The 23,056-nt window shown below is 44.1% G+C and overlaps 2 protein-coding genes across 2 annotated transcripts; both read right to left on the reverse strand.

The window, feature by feature from the left end:
* Positions 1–145: 145 nt before the first annotated feature.
* LOC129867680 (NLR family CARD domain-containing protein 3-like) lies at positions 146–7,994 on the reverse strand. Its single transcript, XM_055941248.1, has 7 exons — positions 7,706–7,994; positions 3,984–4,100; positions 3,691–3,775; positions 3,333–3,561; positions 1,195–2,989; positions 729–902; positions 146–335 (listed from the first exon to the last, which is right to left on the reverse strand). Exons 1-7 carry the CDS (start codon positions 7,966–7,968, stop codon positions 146–148), a joined length of 2,853 nt encoding a protein of 950 aa, XP_055797223.1. The 5' UTR covers positions 7,969–7,994.
* A 5,131-nt stretch (positions 7,995–13,125) lies between these two features.
* On the reverse strand, positions 13,126–22,869 carry LOC129867689 (uncharacterized). The gene is made up of 9 exons (XM_055941252.1): positions 22,155–22,869; positions 21,847–21,951; positions 21,629–21,695; positions 21,265–21,418; positions 20,944–20,980; positions 20,516–20,826; positions 17,104–20,104; positions 16,872–16,926; positions 13,126–13,238 (listed from the first exon to the last, which is right to left on the reverse strand). Exons 1-9 carry the CDS (start codon positions 22,170–22,172, stop codon positions 13,126–13,128), a joined length of 3,861 nt encoding a protein of 1,286 aa, XP_055797227.1. The 5' UTR covers positions 22,173–22,869.
* Between the last annotated feature and the right edge of the window lie 187 nt (positions 22,870–23,056).

Here is a 23,056-nt window from a genome sequence, read left to right on the forward strand (position 1 = left end):
TGTGTGTGTATCCAGTGTATGAGTGTGTCCAGTGTGTGTGTGTGTGTGTGTCTGTAACTTCACTTTCCAAACACATATGGTGTGGACTATGTGTGACTGGGAAACACATGTGGATCTGGTGAACAGTTATCACCTAGTTTACCAACTACAGGAATACTGACCTCAGAGTCTCCAGTTTACAGCGGGGATTCCCCAGTACAGCAGAGAGCAGCTTCACTCCTGAATACTTCAGGTCATTGTCACTCAGATCCAGCTCTCTCAGGTGTGAGGGGTTTGACTTCAGAGCTGAGACCAGAGAAGCACAGCCTTCCTCTGTGACTAGACAGCGTGACAGCCTGCAAAGAGTACAATCTATTTAAAATCACTCTGCTATTCTTTGTGTTGAGTCATTTTCTTTCAAAGTGAGTAGAGTACATGTTTCTAAACGCTACTAAAGTAATCCTGATGGTGCCATGATTGAGAAATATCATGTATGAATCATGAATAATAATGAGTGAGAAAGTTAAAGAGGCTACAACAAAACATGCTAACCTCTCACCATTACCCTCAAATAAAAGGTAACACACTGTACTGTCGCCTAATATGAAACATTCCACCTCAAATCCAAAAATTCTGCAGCACAGCGACAAAATCAAAACTGTAAGCTTCACTGTCTAGGCCAAATAAAGGTTACATTAAAAAAAATAAAAAACAGTTCTCACTTGTTGACCAACTACAGGAATACTGACCTCAGAGTCTCCACTTTACAGCGAGGATTCCCAAGTCCAGCAGAGAGAAGCTTCACTCCTGAATCCTTCAGGTCATTGTTACTCAGATCCAGCTCTCTCAGGTGTGAGGAGTTTGACTTCAGAGCTGAGACCAGAGAAGCACAGCCTTTCTCTTTGACTCCACAGCCTGACAGCCTGACAGAGAGATCATCATGATTTCACAAACACACTGTTAATTTAACACCAATAGTGTAGAAGGATAATTACAGATGCATTTGGTTAATTCTACCAAACAAAATATAGATTCATCTTCCATCTCCTAGAATTGTATGGTCATTTTGTTATACTAATGTGAACATCAATGAATTGATCAATCAATTGATCAATCAACATCAATGCATTGATTCAATATGTTTTTCAATATCAGTTCTCTAAACAGAATATTTCTTCCTGATGATTGGTACTTAAATGTCATGTTTGTACTCACAGAGCAGCTCTGGAGGCTTTGACCACTGGCAGCAGCCTCAGAAGACCTTCCTCTGATCTGGAGTATTTCTTCAGGTCAAACACTTCCAGCTCCTTTTCTGATGTCAGCAACACAAAGACCAGAGCTGACCATTGTGCAGGTGAGAGTTCTTCACTGGAGACACTTCCTGATATCAGGTATCTTTGGATCTCCTCCACTAGAGAATGGTCATTCAGTTCATTCAGACAGTGGAACAGATTGATGCACCTCTCTGGAGAGGGATTCTCCCTGATCTTGTCCTTGATGTACTTGACTGTTTCTTCATGACTCTGTGAGCTGCTTCTTGTCTTTGTCAGAAGGCCTCGTAAGTGCTTCTGATTGGACTCCAGTGAGAGGCCCAGAAGGAAGCGGAGGAAAAGGTCCAGGTTTCCAGTCTCACTTTGTAAGGCTTTATCCACAGCACTCTTGTAGAGAGGAACTTCAGGCTCGTATCTGAACAGAGCAAAAAAGTAGCTGAACATTGATTGCGGTTTGGCCATTAGATTCTCATTGTTGTTGATGTATGAGATGAGCACATATACAGCAGCCAGAAACTCCTGAATGCTCAGATGCACGAAGCAGTACACCTTGTCCTGGTACAGCCCACATTCCTCTTTAAAGAGCTGTGTGCACAATCCTGAGTACACTGAGGCTTCATTGACATCAATGCCAGCCTCTTTCAGGTCTTCTTCATAGAAAATCAGATTGCCATTCACAAGCTGTTGAAAAGCCCATTTTCCCAGTGACAGAATGCTCTCTTTATTCCAGTGTGGACCTGTCTCTTTCCCAAGATACTTTTCATTCTTCCATTTGGTATGAAACACCACAAGGTGTGTGTACATCTCAGTCAGAGTCTTGGGCATCTCTTCTCTCTTGTGTTTCAGCATGTGTTCAAGGACTATTGCAGAAATCCAACAGAAGACTGGAATGTGGCACATTATGTAGAGGCTCCTTGATCTCTTTATGTGTGAGATTATTCTGATGGCCAGGTCCTCATCACTGAATCTCTTCCTGAAGTACTCCTCCTTCTGTGGGTCATTGAACCCTCGTACCTCTGTCACCTGGTCAACACACCCTGAAGGGATCTTATTGGCTGCTGCAGGTCGGGTAGTTATCCAGAGGAGAGCAGAGGGAAGCAGATTTCCCTTGATGAGATTTGTCAGCAGAACATCCACTGAGGTTGACTTTGTGACGTCACAACATATCTTGTTCTTCTGGAAATCGAGGGGCAGTCGGCACTCATCCAGACCATCGAAGATGAACAGAACTTTGTACTTGTTGTAGTTGGAGATTCTTGATTCTTTGGTTTCCATTGAGAAGTGATTGAGAAGTTCAATCAAAGTGTGTTTTACCCCTTTCATCAAATTCAGCTCCCGAAAAGGGAATGAAAATACAAATTGGACATCCTGATTTGCTTTTCCTTCAGCCCAGTCCAGAATGAACTTCTGCACAGAGACTGTTTTTCCAATGCCAGCGACTCCCTTTGTCAGCACAGTTCTGATAAGTTTGTCTTGTCCAGTTAAGGGTTTGAAGATGTCGTTACATTTGATTGCAGTCTCTGGTCTTACTTGTTTCCTGGTTGTTGTCTCAATCTGTCTCAACTCATGTTCATTATTGACCTCTCCTGTTCCACCCTCTGTGATGTAGAGCTCTGTGTAGATCTTATTGAGAAGTGTTGGGGTTCCTTGTTTAGCGATCCCCTCAAATACACATTGAAACTTCTTCTTTAGATTAGATTTGAGTTCACCTTGGCAAATCACAGCAAGGTCATCTGAATCTAGAAATAACACAAAGGATATTAATATATCTATTTTAATGCCTACAGTATTTTAGGACTGTGTTCTAATGTTGTACATTACAATATGTTATTCTCTTTACTGTGTTTATAAATGTGTACATTTTTCATAATGCATTACACACTGGTGTGACTGATTTATATCATTACTGGTATTAGTGATGGTATTATTCATGTTGTCTCTCTCTCCTCTGTCTCTCCTCTTCTCTCTGTCTAAATTAATCAACACAACACATCCTTGCTGCTACTTGACGAGGTCACTAGGTGTTGTGTTAAGGCATTGAGTTACACAGCCACTTTAGCTACAGCTTTTAAATGTTTGTACTTTTCTCTAGTGTGTCAGCAAGCTCCTTCTGGTTCATTTTCCTCAGGATGTGCAGTGTGATCTTCAGAGCCCCCTCTCTGGCACTGCTCTCCTGCTGCTCATCTTCAGCATCCACCATTTCCATATCCTGCTTCTGAAACTCAAAGCCTTCTGGGAGTTCTGGACTAAGAATCCTCTTGAACATCTTCAGCTCGTTCTTCACAAATGTCATAATATTCTCTTCAAGCAACTGAAATAAATAAAGTAAATAAGTTAAGCAAGAGAATAAATGCTCTCTCATTAACACATTAATGAATGATTGACAGATCAACTTCACTTGAGGTGAACAAAAACAAATGTACATAACAGGACCACATACACTGAATATGGAGGCCAGGTCTGTTTGATGACTCTGGGAAGACTGAGCACTGAGAATCTCTGACTCTGATCTCTCCTGTTGGTTGCTGTGGACAAAACATGAGATTACATCTCCTCATCCAGGGAGTGCACACACAGACACAATGTTAATTGTTTTAGGACTATGGAAATGGGAAAAAAAGGATTAGCATATGGATTATGAAAACAGCAAAAATAAATGGGAAATGGGAGAGGAGAATTTACTAGAGACAGTGTTGTTTAACTCACTGACCATGACCCATGAGTTCTTCTTACCTTTGTTCAATAGAAAAGTCTCCCTCTTTAAACACTATAGGAGGATTCATAGATTGGTCACTTTTCATGGACACACAGCTGGGTACAGGGGAAGCTGGTCTCTCCTGCTTGATTGGACTTCAACACAACAGAGACAAACATTATGTCTCTCATCTACTCTGAGTTCAGATGGTGAAACATAAGAAGAGTTTCATTCCAAATGTTGGTAAATGAGCTTTTATTGTTCAAAGAAATTCTGAAAGAGATTGGTGTTTTTTGTCACTATCTAATCATGGCATGGGGTTGTTCAATGACAGATATGTATTTGTTTAAAATCTATCAATTCATGGTTTCATTTAAGAGAAACAAATATGTATATATTTTTTTTGTTAAATGCTATACATCTTCCTCAATCTCAGAGAAGTAAGTAGTACTGCTTGGTTTTACACAGTCAAATGTAACAAATAACTACATTTTTTATAAAGAGCTGTACAAATGATACATCTGTGACATCAATATTTATATACAAAAATTAACAAATAATTATATACAGTAATCTGTATGTAAAACATATACTTTTGAATGTAGCAGATGTTTTTATCCATGGCCCTGTCATGTTTTGTCTTTGATCATCTTGTCTTGTCCCTGTGCTTCCCTCTGCTGGTCTTATTAGGTTCTTTCCCTCTTTCTATTCCTCTCTCTCCTCCTCCCTCTTTCCCTCTCCCGCTCTCTCTCTCTATCGTTCCGTTCTTGCTCCCAGCTGTTTCTCATTCTCCTAACGACCTCATTTAGTCTTTCACACCTGTCCCCTATTTTGCCCTCTGATTAGAGTCCCTATTTCTCCCTCTGTTTTCCGCTTCTGTCTTTGTCGGATTCTTGTTTGAGGTTTGCTGTTCTGTGTCCTTGTTGCGCCCTGTCGTGTTTTTTGCCTTTGTCAGATGCTGCGTGTGAGCAGGTGTCTATGTCAGCTACGGTCTGTGTCCTCCTGAAGCGACCTGCAGTCTGTGGTCGCGTCTCCAGTCGTTCCTCTCTACTGACAAGAGGTTTTCAGTTTCCTGTGTTGGAATTACCTTTGAGAAGATCCAGGAGAATCATTGTTTGTTTAAGAATGGAATAAAGACTCTGTTTCTATTACGTCGCTTTTGGGTCCTCCTTCATCAGCATAACAGGCCCGGTTTCACAACGGCATCTTAAGGCTAAATTCATCATTAAAACCTTCATAGGAGCATTGTGAAATCTCTGAGCTGTTTCCCAATATCTAACGCCTGCCTTAGACCAAGCGTAGAACAGCTAAGTTCATTGGTAGATGCTTTTTCACCTTCCCGCATCATTTTATACACAGAAGAGCTCTGTTAAAAATAGAATCACATGGTTACTCCGTCTCTCTGTGACTGCTGATAATTTCAGTACAAAGTTGACTACAAATACAAAGTTGCAAGTGTCTTTGAAATGTATAGAAACAAGCGATGTATAAAATGATGCTTCAAATGAAAGCCCAGATGACTGCATTAAAATATAAACAGTAGGCTATAGACCTATTTCAATCATATTGAAATACATTTCATGGTCAATCAATTGAGCTCAATTTTGCTACTTGTAGACTACGGTCTGTAATTTGCCTCAGTATATTTCAATGATGTGCCGAATCTGTGACTTAGTACATTTTTATTGGATAAGTGTAGCAGTGTGATGTTGTTCCCCTAGATTACGCACCAAATTGCACACAAGGATCAATTCAAATAGGCCAGGTCAAGAGGGGATGTTAATAATCTGATAATAATAATAATAATTCAGTGTATTTTTTTATTTAATTACAGCTGCATAGCTAATGTGTTTATTTGGTGTACAAACACTTTTTCATACCAATATTGTACATACAAGTGATTGTAAAAGTTTTGTATATTTTGGTTTGGCCCATCGCGGGTTATCTGTATCCCCATACCACTTTATCGTTCTCTTTTGCCTGACCCTCGGCTAGCAAGGTATGTTGTCCTTGGCTCCGAAACTGTTTAATATAAAACCGTCATAAGGTTATACAATGTACTGTTTTGCAACCATACGTTTGTTATAGTGTGGACAGTGTAGGAATTTATGTTAACAAGTTTCACAGAGCTCACTGACTGGGGTATCTGTTGTAACTTCTAAGTACTTGTGACAGTGGTTGAGTGAGTGTACATGTGCTCGCGCAGGTGCCGGAGAGCTGTGACTGCACCAAGGGTAACGTGTGTGTTGTCTCTTCGTGTGCAGGGCAAATAAAAAGATTTCAACGAGCAGACCATCAGTTGTGGCAGCGTCTTCATTAAGAATTACACAACGCAGAACGAACCACGCTACATAAGCATTAGAATAAGCCGCCTCAATATTTTCAGGCGTAGGTGGTAATATCTCTCTAGGAGCTGATCCGTCATCAGTATGGTGAAATAAATGAAGTGAATGGAGAAAACTGATCCAAGAGCAGCGCTCCCTTTCTATCAATCCTCTAAATAACAATGTGCTCCAACAACGCTCTTAGTGACCGTTCTCTCTGCGTGATGCGTGGGAAACATATGTTACATCTTCAGCCGTTGTAGGAAAGATATGGGATCAAAATCATGCCAAATGTATTGTGAACTCACAGCATGCATTTTGTATTCGTGTATCGTGATCTGTACAAATAAGTACCAATCCACAAATGTAAATCACCAATCCACAAATGTAAATCACCAATCAATAAACGTAAATCACCAATCCACAAATGTAAATCACCAATCCACAAATGTAAATCACCAATCAATAAACGTAAATCACCAATCCACAAATGTAAATCCCTTTCCACAGATGTAAATCACTATCCACAAATGCAGTTCACTATCCACAAACAATCATCTTTAAATTTATATTTGTAAATTGATATATTGCATTTGAATGTTTTTAATAACTTTTTAATGCCGGTAATTTCCAAGGGCCTTAAGTAAAATGATTGTCTTAAGGACTTTGGAAATTACCTGCATATCTGCAGTTATAAAAATACATCTAATGCAATACATCGATTTACAAATACAAATTTAAAGATGATTGTTTGTGAATAGTGATTTACGTTTATGGATTGGTGATTTACATTTGTGGATTTGTACTTATTTGTACAGATCATGATACACAAATACAAAATGCATGCTGTAAATTCACAATACATTTGGCATGATATTGATCCCATAGAAAGATGCATCTTAAAACACTCGTAAGCCTATATTCCATCGCTATCTGGAAACTGGGTCCAGAGTGACATACAATACAGTTATCGTACTGTAGTGTATTCAAGCTTTAAAAAAGGCTTCTATAGTTAGTAATTTCCAATAAAAAAATGTCCATCTTAATTTTTGTAGTGCATTATAATCCACATAATAATTCACATGTCCTGTTGCTGCAGGATTATTTTCCTGCTGTGAGAAACTGGGTCAAATTAACATAAGGCATCTGTAAGTGCATTCGTCTTAAGATATCTAGGTGACACAACCACATATCACAGTCAAATATACAGGATACGAACAGCCCATTCCAGTTAAACAACGGATATATAGCTTTTTGCAACAACAAAAACTACTTTCATACACATCTAAAATCTATTAATAAAACATTATGAGAACAGTAATATTGAAGGTACCCATGAGCAATATTGTCTAATGAAAAAACTAATGTGAAGGAATTGTGGATTTAGGTTTTTGGAAATAAACATAATAAATTCTTATAGACAACGTTCATCTCACCTCTTAGCTTTGGTGTCATGTTCCCCAGAGAGACTCATTTTAGAGGCAGGGCCCCCCTCCTCTCTCTCCCCAGAGAGACTCATTTTAGAGGCAGGGCCCCCCTCCTCTCTCTCCCCAGAGAGACTCATTTTAGAGGCAGGGCCCCCCTCCTCTCTCTCCCCAGAGAGACTCATTTTAGAGGCAGGGCCCCCCTCCTCTCTCTCCCCAGAGAGACTCATTTTAGAGGCAGGGCCCCCCTCCTCTCTCTCCCCAGAGAGACTCATTTTAGAGACAGGGCCCCCCCCCTCTCTCTCCCCAGAGAGACTCATTTTAGAGACAGGGCCCCCCTCCTCTCTCTCCCCAGAGAGACTCATTTTAGAGGCAGGGCCCCCCTCCTCTCTCTCCCCAGAGAGACTCATTTTAGAGGCAGGGCCCCCCTCCTCTCTCTCCCTAGAGAGACTCATTTTAGAGGCAGGGCCCCCCTCCTCTCTCTCCCCAGAGAGACTCATTTTAGAGGCAGGGCCCCCCTCCTCTCTCTCCCCAGAGAGACTCATTTTAGAGCACTGACCCCTAAACAGAGATCCAGCATGTTGGTTATGGTTAACACAGTGACAACTAATTATTTAATGTCAATTGTTCTCATTTATTAATTATCTCTTATAAATAAAACATTTACTAATAGACACATCCAAACAGTCAGGTGACTTAATGCAATTACATGAACATGTAGTTGTGACATCACTTCTCCATGGTAACTGTATTTAATAATAATAACTCACTGTTTGTTAAGGTAGTTAGACAGTTCAGCAACACAAGGCCATGTCTCACACTTATTTTTATAAAGTTTTATCAATTTATTGTCTTTTAATTGTTTATTTTCTAAACGTATCTGAGAGTGTAGACAGAAGGGCTGAAATGGGCATGATTGATCTGAGGGGGAAATCATTGATTCGTACAGAAAGTTTTTTTGCAACAAGTAAGAGATTTTATATTGAGTAAAGCAGGCTAGGTTAAAATGTACGATAGGGGTTTGTTAAGTGATATTCAGATTAATGTCTTTACCTTGGCTATAGCCTACATATCCTAGATGACCAGCCTAAACCTGTTCAGATCGAGGTCTATACCTCAGCTATAGCCTACATATCCTAGATGACCAGCCTAAACCTGTTCAGACCAGTTCACATAATATACTGGCCTACCAGTAAGTAGCAGGACAGAGCATGTACACTATACTGTATATACAAAGTATGGGGACACCCCTTCAAATGAGTAGATTCGGCTATTCTAGCCACAGCCGTTGCTGACAGGTGTATGAAATTGAGCACACAGCCATGCAATCTCCATGGATTGGCCTTACTGAAGAGCTCAGTGACTTTCAACGTGGCACCGTCAGAGAATGGCACCTCTAAGCACTGTTATTGTGTAGTGGAAACGTCTAGGAGCAACAACGGCTCAGCCACGAAGTGGTAGGCCACACAAGCTCACAGAACGGGACCACAGAGTGCTAAAGCGCGTGAGAATCGTCTGTCCTCGGTTGGAACACGCACTACCAAGTTCCAAACTGCCTCTGGAAGCAATGTCAGGACAAGAGCTGTTTGTCGGGAGCTCCATGAAATGGGTTTCCATGGCCGAGCAGCCGCACACAAGACTATAATCACGGTGCGCAATGCCAAGCATCGGCTGGAGTGGGTAAAGTTTGTCACCATTGGACTCTGGAGGAGTGGAAACGTGTTCTCTGGAGTGATGAATCACGTTTCACCATCTGGCAGTCCAATGGTCCAACGGACTAATCTGGGTTTCGCGGATGACAGGAGAACGCTACCTGACCCAATGCATTATGCCAACCGTAAAGCTTGGTGGAGGAGGAATAATGGTCTGGGGCTGTTTTTCATGTTTCGGACTAGGCCCCTTAGTTTCAATGAAGGGAAATCTTAACGCTACAGCATACAATGATTCTGTGCTTCCAACTTAGTAGCAACAGTTGGGGAAGACCCTTTTCTGTTTCAGCATGACAATGGCCCTGTGCACAAAACGAGGTCCTGACAGAAATGGTTTGTCGAGATCAGTGTGGAAGAGCTTGACTGGCCTGCACAGAGCTCTGAGCTCAACCCCATCGAACACCTCTGGGATTAATTGGAACGCCGACTGCGAGCCAGGCCTAATCGCCCAACATTAGTGCCCGACCTCAATAACACTCTTGTGGCTGAATGGAAGCAATTCCCCTCAGCAGCATTTCAACATATAGTGGAAAGCCTTCCCAGAAGAGTGGAGACTGTTAAAGCAGCAAAGGGGAACCAACTCTGTATTAATGCCCATGATTTTGGAATGAGATGTTAAACAAGCATTATTTTGGTCACGTAGTGTATATAGCCTAATCCAGATATTTTTCACAATATTTCCAATGCAGACCATCAGGTCGGTTAGCATGACAAGTGATCATACTGTAGCTCAAACCTACTTAGACTATTGAATGTCTGACGACGACCTAATTTTATAATAGTTAGTAGCCTACCGACCACAATCAGCCCTTCAAATCAACAAATATATCCCTCTTCTAATGTTGCCAAGACATATGAGCCACAGTTTCAGACATGTTGTAACTGCGTAGGTAATATTTTTGATTGTCACTGGGCAAGTTTGTTTTCCATGGCCCGGCTACCCGGATGAGCAGAGTTTGCACATTGTAGACCATTCCATTGGTCCTTAAGTGAAATGTCCACTCACTCAAAGCACCGGGTCATGCCAAACGAACTGTCCCACTGGTGCAGGGCACCCAGAGGCGCAACATCGCGAGACTTCAGGGAACGCTTCACGGCACGACCCCTTTATATAACAACAGTAACCAGAGGTTGGCGCTAACAGTCAGTTGCATGCCACAGCAGTAACTCATGACATTGTACCGAATCTTGTTTAGTTTCAGGTTTGTAGTCCTTCTTCAAGACATCTCTCTTACTTTAATTTAGCTAAACATATACTTTACTGGAAACCAGGTTTAGTTTGAGTTTTTTTCCCTCAAATGTGAATTACTGTAGTCCTTTAATAATTGTAAACAGGCCTGCCCTACAAACCCAAAAGGTTTTAATTTGAGAATGTTAATTTGTATGCCTCAAATATTAAACTGTCTTAAAATATTTGATGATTAGTTGAGTCAGGTGTGTAAGTGCTGGGCAAGAACAAAAGGACTGAGTAACCCTGAGATAAACATAAAACCCTATAATTGAAACGCTCCTCCACCATCTTTACCAGACGTTTGACTGATAACATGTAGGACTACTGATTACTTTCCAATTGAAAACTGCTGTCTGTCAGCAACTCAGCTCAAGTAGCAGTTCTACTAACTAGTAATATCTCATTACAAGTATTCATTCTCTTACTCTGTCCGTTAGAATATATTATTGTTCAGAAATACTTACTTTATTATTACTTCTCTCCAGATAGTGTTTTCTGCTCTGTCGTCTCAAAATGGATCCTGTACAAAATAACAACTTTACTTTCTGTTTCAGCTCAGTCCCACCCTGATAATAAAGTGTTTTATTGGTATCTTCCACTAGATGGCAGGTAACACCTGCGGTATCTAGACTTTACAACAGTATGTGTTCGGTTTCTTGGTCCTGGTTAATCCTGGGCACTTCTCCATAAAGGCAGTGTACACATTCACTCAAAGTGTAATAAAGTAATAACAATGTAGTATTTGGTTCCATATTCGTTGAAAGCGACGACTACATTGAGCTTGTTTTGATTGTGTGTCCAGTGTGTGTCCAGTGTGTGTGTGTGTGTGTGTGTGGGGGGGGGGAGTCCAGTGTGTATGTGTGTGTGTCCAGTGTGTATTTGTATGTGTCCAGTGTGTCCAGTGTGTGTGTGCATGTGTGCGTGTGTGTGTCCAGTGTGTGTGTTCATTAAGTGATACACGTGAACATACATAACCACAGACACACACACTTCATTCGTCATAAACACACACACACACACTTCATTTGTGATTATTCAAGCACATATTGTGTACAGCATATGTATATAAACTAATAATTATGACTTCTTCAAATAGATACAAATGGGAGAACTAGATACTTAAAGGGCTTTCATTTCTAAACAGTAAAACAGATATTTATGAATACCTTCAAATAAAAGGTTAGATTCTCTGTACTGTCGCTTAATATGAAACATTCTATCTCAAATCCAAAATGCTGGAGCAGAGAGCCAAATTTAAAACTGTTAACTTCACTGTCCAAACACACGTGGTGTGGACTATGTGTGCCTGGTAAACACAAGTGGATCTGGTGAAGTTATCACTTGTTGACCAACTACAAGAATACTGACCTCAGAGTCTCCAGTTTACAGTGGGGATTCCCCAGTCCAGCAGAGAGAAGCTTCACTCCTGAATCCTTCAGGTCATTGTTACTCAGGTCCAGCTCTCTCAGGTGTGAGGGGTTTGACTCCAGAGCTGAGACCAGAGAAGCACAGCCTTCCTCTGTGACTAGACAGAGTAACAGCCTGCAAAGAGTAAAATAATTTTAAAACGACAACGCTAATTCTTTTCATTAGATATATCAGTGTCCTGAAACCTGCCATATCTATTCATAAATTAATGTATCGTTACTATAAATGACAAATTGTTGTATTGCTTGTAGAGAGAAAAATATAATGTACAAAATATTTGAGTAGACTGGCCAGACCAGTTTAAAAAGCAGTATCAGTCAAAAGACAGACAGTGAGGTATCAGATGTAGATTGTATTGAGTACACAGTCCACATCCTATCTAGTTTGACAGTGAAGCAACATTTTAATTTGGCTCTATAATCCAGCATTTTGAATTTCAGATCAAATGTTTCATATGAGGTGACAGTATGTAATGTCACTTTTCATTTGAGGTTTTTTTCATAAATATCTGTTTCACCAATTAGAAATGAAGCACTTTGTGTATCTAGTCCCCCCATTTGAAGAAGTCATAAATATTCTGACCAATTCACTAAAAGTGTAATAAAGTAATTAAAGGTTTAGTATTTGGCCCCATATTCGTTGAACGCGATGACTACATCAAGCTTGTTTTGACTGTGTTTTGGGTGTGTGTGATATACACAGACACACACCAGAAGGTACTGACACTTTCTATATGGATTATACCCTGTATTATACTGTGTGTGTGTGTGTGTGTGTGTGTGTGTGTGTGTGTGTGTGTGTGTGTGTGTATATGTGTGTGTGTGTGTGTGTGTGGTTATGACGAATGAAGAAAACTGCACAATAAATGTGTAACCAAGGGGGAACTAGCACATTCCTCTGAGAAAAGCTGCTTCAGTGCTACCAATCATCCAAAACACTTGAAACTCTTGTAAAATAATTTGCATTTATTTGATCAAATAGACTATGGAAGGGTAAACATGCAGAAATTCCTCTTGTCAAAAGTCTTGCTGTTACAAAAGTAGTTGTTCATGCAGCGTAACAGGTTACAGGTTCTTCTGGGTGAAGCACCTGAATGGCTTCATCATTGCTGAAAAGACCCTGACAATCAAGGATCGTTTTTTGATAGGCTGAGATATGGAGGGAGAAACCTCTCCAACTGGAGATAGAAACACAAGAGAAATGGATGGGGTAAGAGAGAAAGAGAAAGAGAGCGAGAGAGAGAAATACAGTATAATAACGTTGAAAAATAACAGTGCTATGAGTTTGGTAGGCATACTCTATGTTTCTAACACACACCTAAACAAAACTACAAGCTATAGCAGAGCTCTAAAACATCCTTACCTATGCAATGTCCATCAGTAGAGGGAATCTCAGTGTAATAGCTGTCGCTCTCCTCATCCTCGGATGAGGTGAGGAGAGAAGGATCTTCTGACCAAAATGCGGAGTCTGGGAAATATGCCATCTTTATTATAAATTACAACGATGCAGATGGCAAACACGAAAACTAAACAAAACACTTTCAAACTACAAAATAACAAAACGACGTAGAACGAAAACCTGAACATAAACTTACATAACTGAAACGTAAACTCACGAACAGGCAAAAGACGACATCGAAACAAAACGAACAGCCAAACAGTCCCGTTTGTGAATATACATCGATAACGACACGAAGACATCACAGGAGACAATCACCCACAAACACACAGTGATAATGCCCTACCTAAATATGACTCTTGATTAGAGGAAAATGCAAACCACCTGCCTCTAATCAAGAGCCATACCAGGCAAACCGAAACCAACATAGAAACAGATAACATAGACTGCCCACCCAAAACACATGCCCTGACCAAAAACACATAAAACTAACATAAATAGGTCAGGACTGTTACAGTACCCCCCCCCCAAGGTGCGAACGCCGGGCGCACCAGCACAAAGTCCAGGGGAGGGTCCGGGTGGGCAGTTGACCACGGTGGTGGTTCCGGTTCAGGACGCTGTCCCCGCACCACCATAGTCACTCCCCTCTTCTTTCTACCCCTTCTAATGCCCACCCTAACACTACCTTCCCCTAAATAAACAGCTAGCACCAGGACAAGGGGCAGCACCGGGACAAGGGGTAGCACCGGGACAAGGGGCAGCACCAGAACAAGGGGCAGCACCAGGATAAGGACCATCACTGGAATAAGGGGCAGCACCGGGACAAGGGGCAGCACCGGGACAAGGGGCAGCACCGGGACAAGGGGCAGCACCGGGACAAGGGGCAGCACCGGGACAAGGGGCAGCACCGGGACAAGGGGCAGCACCGGGACAAGGGGCAACACCGGGACAAGGGGCAACACCGGGACAAGGGGCAACACCGGGACAAGGGGCAGATCCCGGCTGAAGGACTCTGGCAGGTCCTGTTTGGACGGCTCTGGCAGGTCCATGCAGGCTGACAGCTCTCGACGCTCATGGCAGACTGACGGCTCTCTACGCTCATGGCAGGCTGACGGCTCTCGACGCTCATGGCAGGCTGACGGCTCTCGACGCTCATGGCAGGCTGACGGCTCTCGACGCTCATGGCAGGCTGACGGCTCTCGACGCTCATGGCAGGCTGACGGCTCTGGCTGCTCATGGCTCTCTGACGGCTCTGGCTGCTCATGGCTCTCTGACGGCTCTGGCTGCTCATGGCTCACTGACGGCTCTGGCTGCTCATGGCTCTTTGACGGCTCTGGCTGCTCATGGCTCTCTGACGGCTCTGGCTGCTCATGGCTCTCTGACGGCTCTGGCTGCTCATGGCTCTCTGACGGCTCTGGCTGCTCATGGCTCGCTGGCGGCTCTGGCAGATCCTGTCTGATTGGCGGCTCTGGCAGATCCTGTCTGGTTGGCGGCTCTGGCAGATCCTGTCTGGTTGGCGGCTCTGGCAGATCCTGTCTGGTTGGCGGCTCTGGCAGATCCTGTCTGGTTGGCGGCTCTGGCAGATCCTGTCTGGTTGGCGGCTCTGGCAGATCCTGTCTGGCTGACGGCTCTAGCGGCTCCTGTCTGGCTGACGGCTCTAGCGGCTCCTGTCTGGCTGACGGCTCTGTAGGCTCATGGCAGACGGGCGGCTTTGCAGGCTCATGGCAGACGGGCGGCTTTGCAGGCTCCTGGCAGACGGATGGCTCAGATGGCGCTGGGGAGACGGATGGCTCAGATGGCGCTGGGGAGACGGATGGCTCAGATGGCGCTGGGGAGACGGATGGCTCAGATGGCGCTGGGGAGACGGATGGCTCAGATGGCGCTGGGGAGACGGATGGCTCTGGCCGGATACGGTACACTGTAGACCTGGTGCGTGGTGCCGGAACTGGAGGCACCGTGCTAATGACAAGCACCTTCCTACTAGTGCGGGGAGCAGGGACAGGGCACACTGTATTCTCAAAGCCTACTCTATCCCTGATGCGTGGTACCGGCACTGGTGACACCGGGCTGAGGACAAGCACATCAGGATTAGTAGGGGGAGAAGATACAGTGGGTTCAGGGCTCTGGAGACGCACTGGTAGCTTAGTGCGTAATATAGGCACTGTAGGTACTAGGCTGGGGCGGGGAGGTGGCGCCGGAAATACCGGACCGTGCAGGCGTACTGGCTCTCTTGAGCATTGAGCCTGCCCAACCTTACCTGGTTGAATGCTCCCGGTCGCCCTGCCAGTGCGGCGAGGTGGAATAGCCCGCACTGGGCTATGCAGGCGAACCGGGGAAACCATGCGTAAGGCCGGTGCCATGTATGCCGGCCCGAGGAGACGCACTGGAGACCAGACGCGTTGAGCCGGCCTCATGACACCTGGCTCAATACCCAATCTAGCCCTCCCAGTGCGGGGAGGTGGAATAACCCGCACCGGGCTATGCACTCGTACAGGAGACACCGTGCGCTCTACTGCGTAACACGGCGCCTGCCCGTACTCCCGCTCTCCACGGTAAGCCTGGGAAGTGGGCGCAGGTCTCCTACCTGCCCTTGGCCCACTATCTCCTAGCCCCCCCCCCAAGAAATTTTTGGGAATTACTCACGGGCTTTTTTGGCTTCCGTGCCAGACGCGTTCCCTCATAGCTCCGGTTCCTCTCCCAGGTAGCCTCTGCTCTCCTCAATGCCTCCACCTGTTCCCATGGGAGGCGATCCCTCCCAGCCAGGATCTCCTCCCAAGTGTAGCAACCCTTTCCATCCAAAACATCGTCCCATGTCCATTGCTCCTTTCTCTCCTGTCCCTTACTCCGTTTCGTTTTCCCTTGCCGCTTGGTCTTAGCGTGTTGGTGGGTGATTCTGTAATTGCTGTCGCTCTCCTCATCCTCGGATGAGGTGAGGAGAGAAGGATCTTCTGACCAAAATGCGGAGTCTGGGAAATATGCCATCTTTATTATAAATTACAACGATGCAGATGGCAAACACGAAAACTAAACAAAACACTTTCAAACTACAAAATAACAAAACGACGTAGAACGAAAACCTGAACATAAACTTACATAACTGAAACGTAAACTCACGAACAGGCAACAGACGACATCGAAACAAAACGAACAGCCAAACAGTCCCGTTTGTGAATATACATCGATAACGACACGAAGACATCACAGGAGACAATCACCCACAAACACACAGTGATAATGCCCTACCTAAATATGACTCTTGATTAGAGGAAAATGCAAACCACCTGCCTCTAATCAAGAGCCATACCAGGCAAACCGAAACCAACATAGAAACAGATAACATAGACTGCCCACCCAAAACACATGCCCTGACCAAAAACACATAAAACTAACATAAATAGGTCAGGACTGTTACACTCAGTCTGTTCCTGGACTGAATGGCAGTCCTTTTTGTTTCCTCTCTTGGAACGCTAACAGGAGAAACGTAAAGAAAATGGTACAGAGAATAAATAAATAAATGGAACACTTTTGAATCCAAGGCAACAATTTCAATAAAACATATTTATCGCATGTATTTGTCTTATCATAGCCACATCAATAACATCAGCACCTAACTGGAAAAAAAAAAAGCTAACTCCCTGCTCTACCTTGAAGTTGATCCTGAGTTTGGTCATTGAAAAGCAAAGGAAGCTCCTTCTTGCTTTCTGCTCAGCCCCCCTCTCTGTCTCAGCCTGGTCTGATGGGTTTGTTGCAGCAGAAGCTGGTCTTGACGCCTCCTTGCATCCCTGTACCAGCTGCTGGGTCAAGGACTTTACCAGGACTCTGTCAAATGCAGGGTCCTGGGAGGAAATAGCTGCTTGCAGGGTGTTATAAGAGCCAAACTCCTCCATGAGGTTTTTATGTACACCTCTGAACACCCTGTGGATGTGCAGGTTCTGGGAATATGCCTGTGTCCTGGAGAATCTGGATGCAGCACAGAACTCAGACAGGACTTGTCTGATGAGTTGCTGAGATGTTTCTGTCATGTCTGCTGCCTGTTGGGAGGGTCCATCTAGGGCTGAGGGTCTGATCTTCGATAGCAACCGTATCACCAGTATGGTGACCAAACACATGACAACATCTTTGCTGGAGTCCATCAAGTACTGCAGTAGGAATGCAGTGGTACTGCTGATGTCCGGGGTGATTAAGAGCTCCCTCAGATGGCCAGAGCTGCTGGGGATGCACACCTCCTTCTCTTCAATGTCAATCCCATCTCCCTTTGGTACCAAAGAGGTTCCCTTGCTGGTGAAAGACGGAGCGGATGATCGAAAAGAGGCTTTAGCACTCGGTGGTCGGCTGCTGTCAGTCATTGGACTGTTACGATGCAGGGGTTCATCTGTGTGTGCCATGATCTTTGACTTTAGGTCACTTGTAGAAATCTCTGGCATTTTAGAGTCCCTGATGTCGATGCAGGAGCTCCTGACTATGGGGCAGGTCAGATCAAAAGGCACTTCGTCAGGGATGGGAGTGCCAGGGAGGTTGATCTCTAACTCACACTCTGACCTAGGACCCTTTGAAGAGCTGGACAAGGAACTACGACCCTTTAAAGAAGTGGACAAAGATGAACAGCTTCTAGGGATGTCTTGGCAGACTTCTTCACTGTCATCCTCACTTTTCTCAACCTCCTTCAGCATAGTTCCTACCATATCGTTGATCTGAAGGAGCTCCCTGGAATCCTTCATTCGCCCTAAGTTTGAGATTTCACTCTGGATAGCAACCAGGATTTCCCCAAGGGTCTCTTTGGAAGAAGCATTTTCTGTCCTTTCGGATCCGGATGGCTTCAGCCCTGTGAAGAAATCCTTAAGTGTGTTCTTCATACTGACGCAGATGGTCTTAGCTGTTGACCAAAGCTTCTCCTCTGATATTTTAACACTCAATTCAGTATCATCCAGTTGGGTGCCCCCGTGGGAGCACTGTAAATCTTTCCCACTTCTTTCCAGTAGCACAGTGCCAGTGGACTCATTTTTCTGGAAAATAGTCGCCATTCCTTTGACAAAGGTTTCCACTAATCCAGAGGCTGTATTTTGAGAGGACATGGAGGCAATCTCTGATGGCGAGCTAGATGATAAGCCAGCCTGCGGACTTTTCTGAAGACCAGTATGGCTGATCTGTGTGATAAAGGAATGACTGGATCTCATCAGCACTTTACTCACTGCCTCTTCTGCCTGAGTCTGAAAGTCATTGCTAGAGAGCTTCTTAATGCTCTGAATCAGACTAGTAGAGGACTGCGTGATTCTGACACTCTCTTCTGAGCTCAGTTGAGAACATTGAGTACTCACACTCAAGTCTTCATTGGGTGAGGGTGACTGGGAAATAGTATAGTCATCAAGCTCTGATAGGACACCATCAACAATCCAACAAGCCTCTAGGGACTCATCAGATGAACTGACAACGTCCAAGGATTTACTCTCCACTTTTGATAACTCTGACTTGTAGATGGACAAAACACTGCTAAGAACTTCTTGAGTACTGGTATCCAGATTGGAGAGACAGAGAGCTGATATTGGTTGGCTCTCACTATGAACTCTACTAAGTTTGGTGCTGGGTAACTGGACCTCAACAGTTGAAACAGTTGCCTTTTCCAGGGTGTCTGAAGACTCCTGAAGAGAAGCGTCCTTAGCCACACCTTCTTCTCGAGCGGATAGAGTTAAAAGGTCCCTCAGCTTTGCTCGTATAAGGCCGTAGAGTGTGCGGGCTGGAGAGAAGGTTATCTTCTGTGAAGACCCTGTTTTGTGGTCATTTACAGGAACTGGCCAATCAGCTGCTTCACATGTGCCTTCAAATGATGCTATCGTCTCCATGCCTCCCACAAATGCCTTAACAATCACTGTGGCAGTGGAGGTTACAGATGTCAGGGCTGTAGAGCTGGTATTCAGGGGTGCTTCAGTAAGGCTAGGAGCAGCACTAGAAGGCCTAGAGGAAGGAGCCATGCCAGAAGAGCTGCTGACTTTCCTTGTAAGGATGGTGCTCACCGCCTTGAGGGCTTTAGACTGAAAGTCGGGGCTAGAGAGGGTCTGAAGCTTTCTGGCCACCACACTGGTAGAGGATCCAGTCTCTTTGAGAAAGTGAGTGGTTCCTTCTTTCCCAGATGGACACTCAACATCAAGGTCACATTGAAGATTGGTCAGAAATTTAGACCCCAAGATTGTCATCTTCTTGGCCAGATCCAAGAGGATGTTGAAGTCCTGTGCCATTTTGTCCATTGTGCCGACAATGGCATCCAGCACATCATCGGTCACAGGGTCCATGAGGGGCTCGATAAACCCTACCCACTCTGGCTCAGACGTTTTGCTCTGTAGCTCGGCCAGGATCTGCACCGAGGCTACCCGAATGACCTCCTTGCCTGCTGCTATGTCCTGACTGTCCATAGGGGGGCAACTCCCCGAGCTGGCCTGAATGGCCACTGAGAGGCCAGAGTTAAGCTGGTGTACTACCTCCCCCACGATAGCACAGCTCAACTCGGAGGAGCTGGAGGAGGTGGGGTTGGAGTGACCCTCAACCAGGGATATCAGGAGGCTCTCTTCCGTTACCCCAAAAAGAGTCTTCAGAGGCTCCTCCATGAGGGGAGCCTCTCTAGTTGCAGGCAAGCTCTGCAATGAGGTCTGGGACCTTGAAGATAAACACACAATCACCACTTATGCCATGCAAATGTGACCAACTGGTATCTTATCTGGGTCATTAGTGAGCCTGAAAACCAAATTAGAGCAATGATGGTTTACTTCTCATACCATCGTAGTTCTAGAAGCCTAAAGCCAACTGACACAATTTTTTGTCTGATTTTTATGTTTATACGACATCAGAATATGACTAATTCTGAAAGGCATGTACCTGATCTATTTATTCATAGATTACTTTATGGCTTACCCAGTTAAAAATTACTTTCACCTGGACCCACCCCCTCAGGGGCAACATTTCTGACCAGAACTTAAAACTACAAGGTATGAATTCCAAGTTAATAATTTATGATAAGTATGGGTCAGGTCTTGAAATGATTAAGTTAAAATATTACTGTGAACATACCTCTTAGGCGACCAGCATGATGATGAGGTTCTGCGAGTGGATTTTTGGCGGCACCCTGCACTGCCATTCCTCCTCCTCTCTTTAGTCCAGTAGTTCATCTCACTGATCAGCAGCCTTTTCTCTCTCTCATCCAGACTGCCTAAGGAATCCTCAGACCCTGTCAGAGAGCACTGGGATTCTGGGGAGGTTGCCCCACTCCTCAGGTTCACCCCCATGATACGAGCTAGCGCTGGTAGGAGAATGCGGAGGGCTGTCTGGGTCACGACCTTAACAATCTTCAGACACAGCATGGAGAGCTGCTCGAATGTCAGCTATGACCAACAAATAGAGTAATGTTTTTGCCAATCAACCAATTCCATGACACCATTCCCTATATATATATATATAGTGCACAACTTTTGACCAGAACCTTATGTGGAGAGACTTACGTTATTTTTCATGCCATGCTGAATCACTCTCCATTGGCTAGAGAAAAGAAAAGAAAGGAAACATATTTTAGCTGCACACTGGTGTTGAGTTAGTGGAGTCACTAGATAGCCATGTTAGGGATAATACAAGTGTATTTAATTAAGCTATTAGCAAGTACATGAGTCATTTTGTTCTTGATTTACAGCAAGAGTTAGGGTTGTGGTTACAGTGATGTTAGGGTTAGGTGTAGTGTTTAAAATCCCATTTGTGGTTAGAAGGTGCACTATGACTATAAATTCAGATAAGTTGTATGTGAGGTTGGAAAAAGACATGGAACTTGCTCATCAGTTAGACTCCTCAGGAAAGAGAGGAGGATTGGGGCACAGCATGTCCCAATCTTGAGAGAAGGCATTAGAGTCCTCTGAGCCTCCTTCTCCAGCTGCTCAATGATAGATCCCCTTTCCCGGAAACCACACCCGGGTGTCTGAGAAGACTCTGGGAAACCGCAAAGAGAAATCTAAAGTTGAATCTGAACTTTATTCCTCATTTCCTTCACCTTTAGTGATTTGATTGCACTGGACAGGTAAAAACACAACTCTCTGTGGGCCTCCACTATATTGCTTTCACCTATATAGATACTATCTTCTCAGATCAGTGCTGATGAATTTGAACACAACCTGCACCCAACATTAAGTAATCTCGGACCTGCACCAATGCTGCTGTCCTCCTCCACGGAAGTCTTCTTGGCACGGCCACTGGACTTACGTTTAGCCTACATGACAACAGATTATAGGTCTCATAGCAGATCTAAGGTCAGTGTAGTGTCTCCTAATGCTTTAAGGTTAGGATTTAGTGATAGTAAACTAATCCTAGATCTGTGCCTAAGTAGGCAGAGGATGTGTAAAGGACAGCATATTTCTTACCTTGCCTCCTGTCCTGTTCTTGTTGGTCTCATGTGTCTCTGTTTCATCCTTCATATTCTCCACAACTTTATTTTGGTCATCCGGGTGATCCTCACATTTCACGTTCTGGTGGATAAATGAGAGGTCAATATCAGTCCTAGGTTGTGACTTTATGAAACAAATGATTCTCTCCTATTTCAAACAAAACGGCAATAGTGGTCAGATTTCAGTCCATGGATCAAACCAGTGAGACCTATTGCTGTGGTAGTGACCTACTATATTGTTAGTAATTTCTCCTCTAAACTCAAAATAGGCTAAATGAACCATACCTTGCTGTCGTCTGACATGATGTGTAGCTTATTGTTGTAGGCTGTTTAGAGGTAATACTAATACTTCCTTTGAAAAAACGTCAGTGAACCATCGGCAGACAACTGAAGTGAATATGAACGTCCTTGAATTATGCCAAAGCATTGTTGAATACTCGATTCCGATTGGCTGAAGCCAGGGCATTCTTCAAAGATGTCATACACACATGATGTCACAATTAGGCCTAAGTCTAATGTCTATAGGAATTGTCAATGTCATTAGAAAACAGATCATAGCTTGTCAAAGTTCTGCCAAACTAAAATATTTGTAAGTGCACGTTGTTGCATTTAATTGATGGTTTATCAAGCATCCTCATTCATCACCATGCACAGACACGTAACTCGCTGCAATCCATTAGCTATCATTCTGAGGTTGCAAAGCTGCAAAACTAAGACATGCAATAAATTATAACCACTTGCACAATAATTTAAAATCAATGACGTTCTAGGGGGCTTTAACTATTTCAGCACTATTGTCCGCTGCATAGTGCTGACACGTTTCTAGGCGTCAGGGGACCGGGCCATGGTGCTGAAATGTTTCGAGTCTGGGCAGCACCTGAGACCGCGGCATGGTGCTGAAATGTTTCGAGTCTGGGCAGCACCTGAGACCGCGGCAATGTGCTGAAATGTTTCGAGTCTGGGCAGCACCTGAGACCGCGGCATGGTGCTGAAATGTTTCGAGTCTGGGCAGCACCTGAGACCGCGGCAATGTGCTGAAATGAAAGCAGGGCTCAGTTCTATGGGCATCTCATGCATAGGCGGAAATCCCAGGGGGGATGGGGGACACACGACCCCCCATCCTGGGAAAAATATGATTTGTCCCCCCAATATATCACTGTTAACATAACTATGTAATTTCAATAATA

Source organism: Salvelinus fontinalis, chromosome 2 (assembly GCF_029448725.1).
Source record: "Salvelinus fontinalis isolate EN_2023a chromosome 2, ASM2944872v1, whole genome shotgun sequence".
Taxonomy (NCBI): Eukaryota; Metazoa; Chordata; class Actinopteri; order Salmoniformes; family Salmonidae; genus Salvelinus; species Salvelinus fontinalis.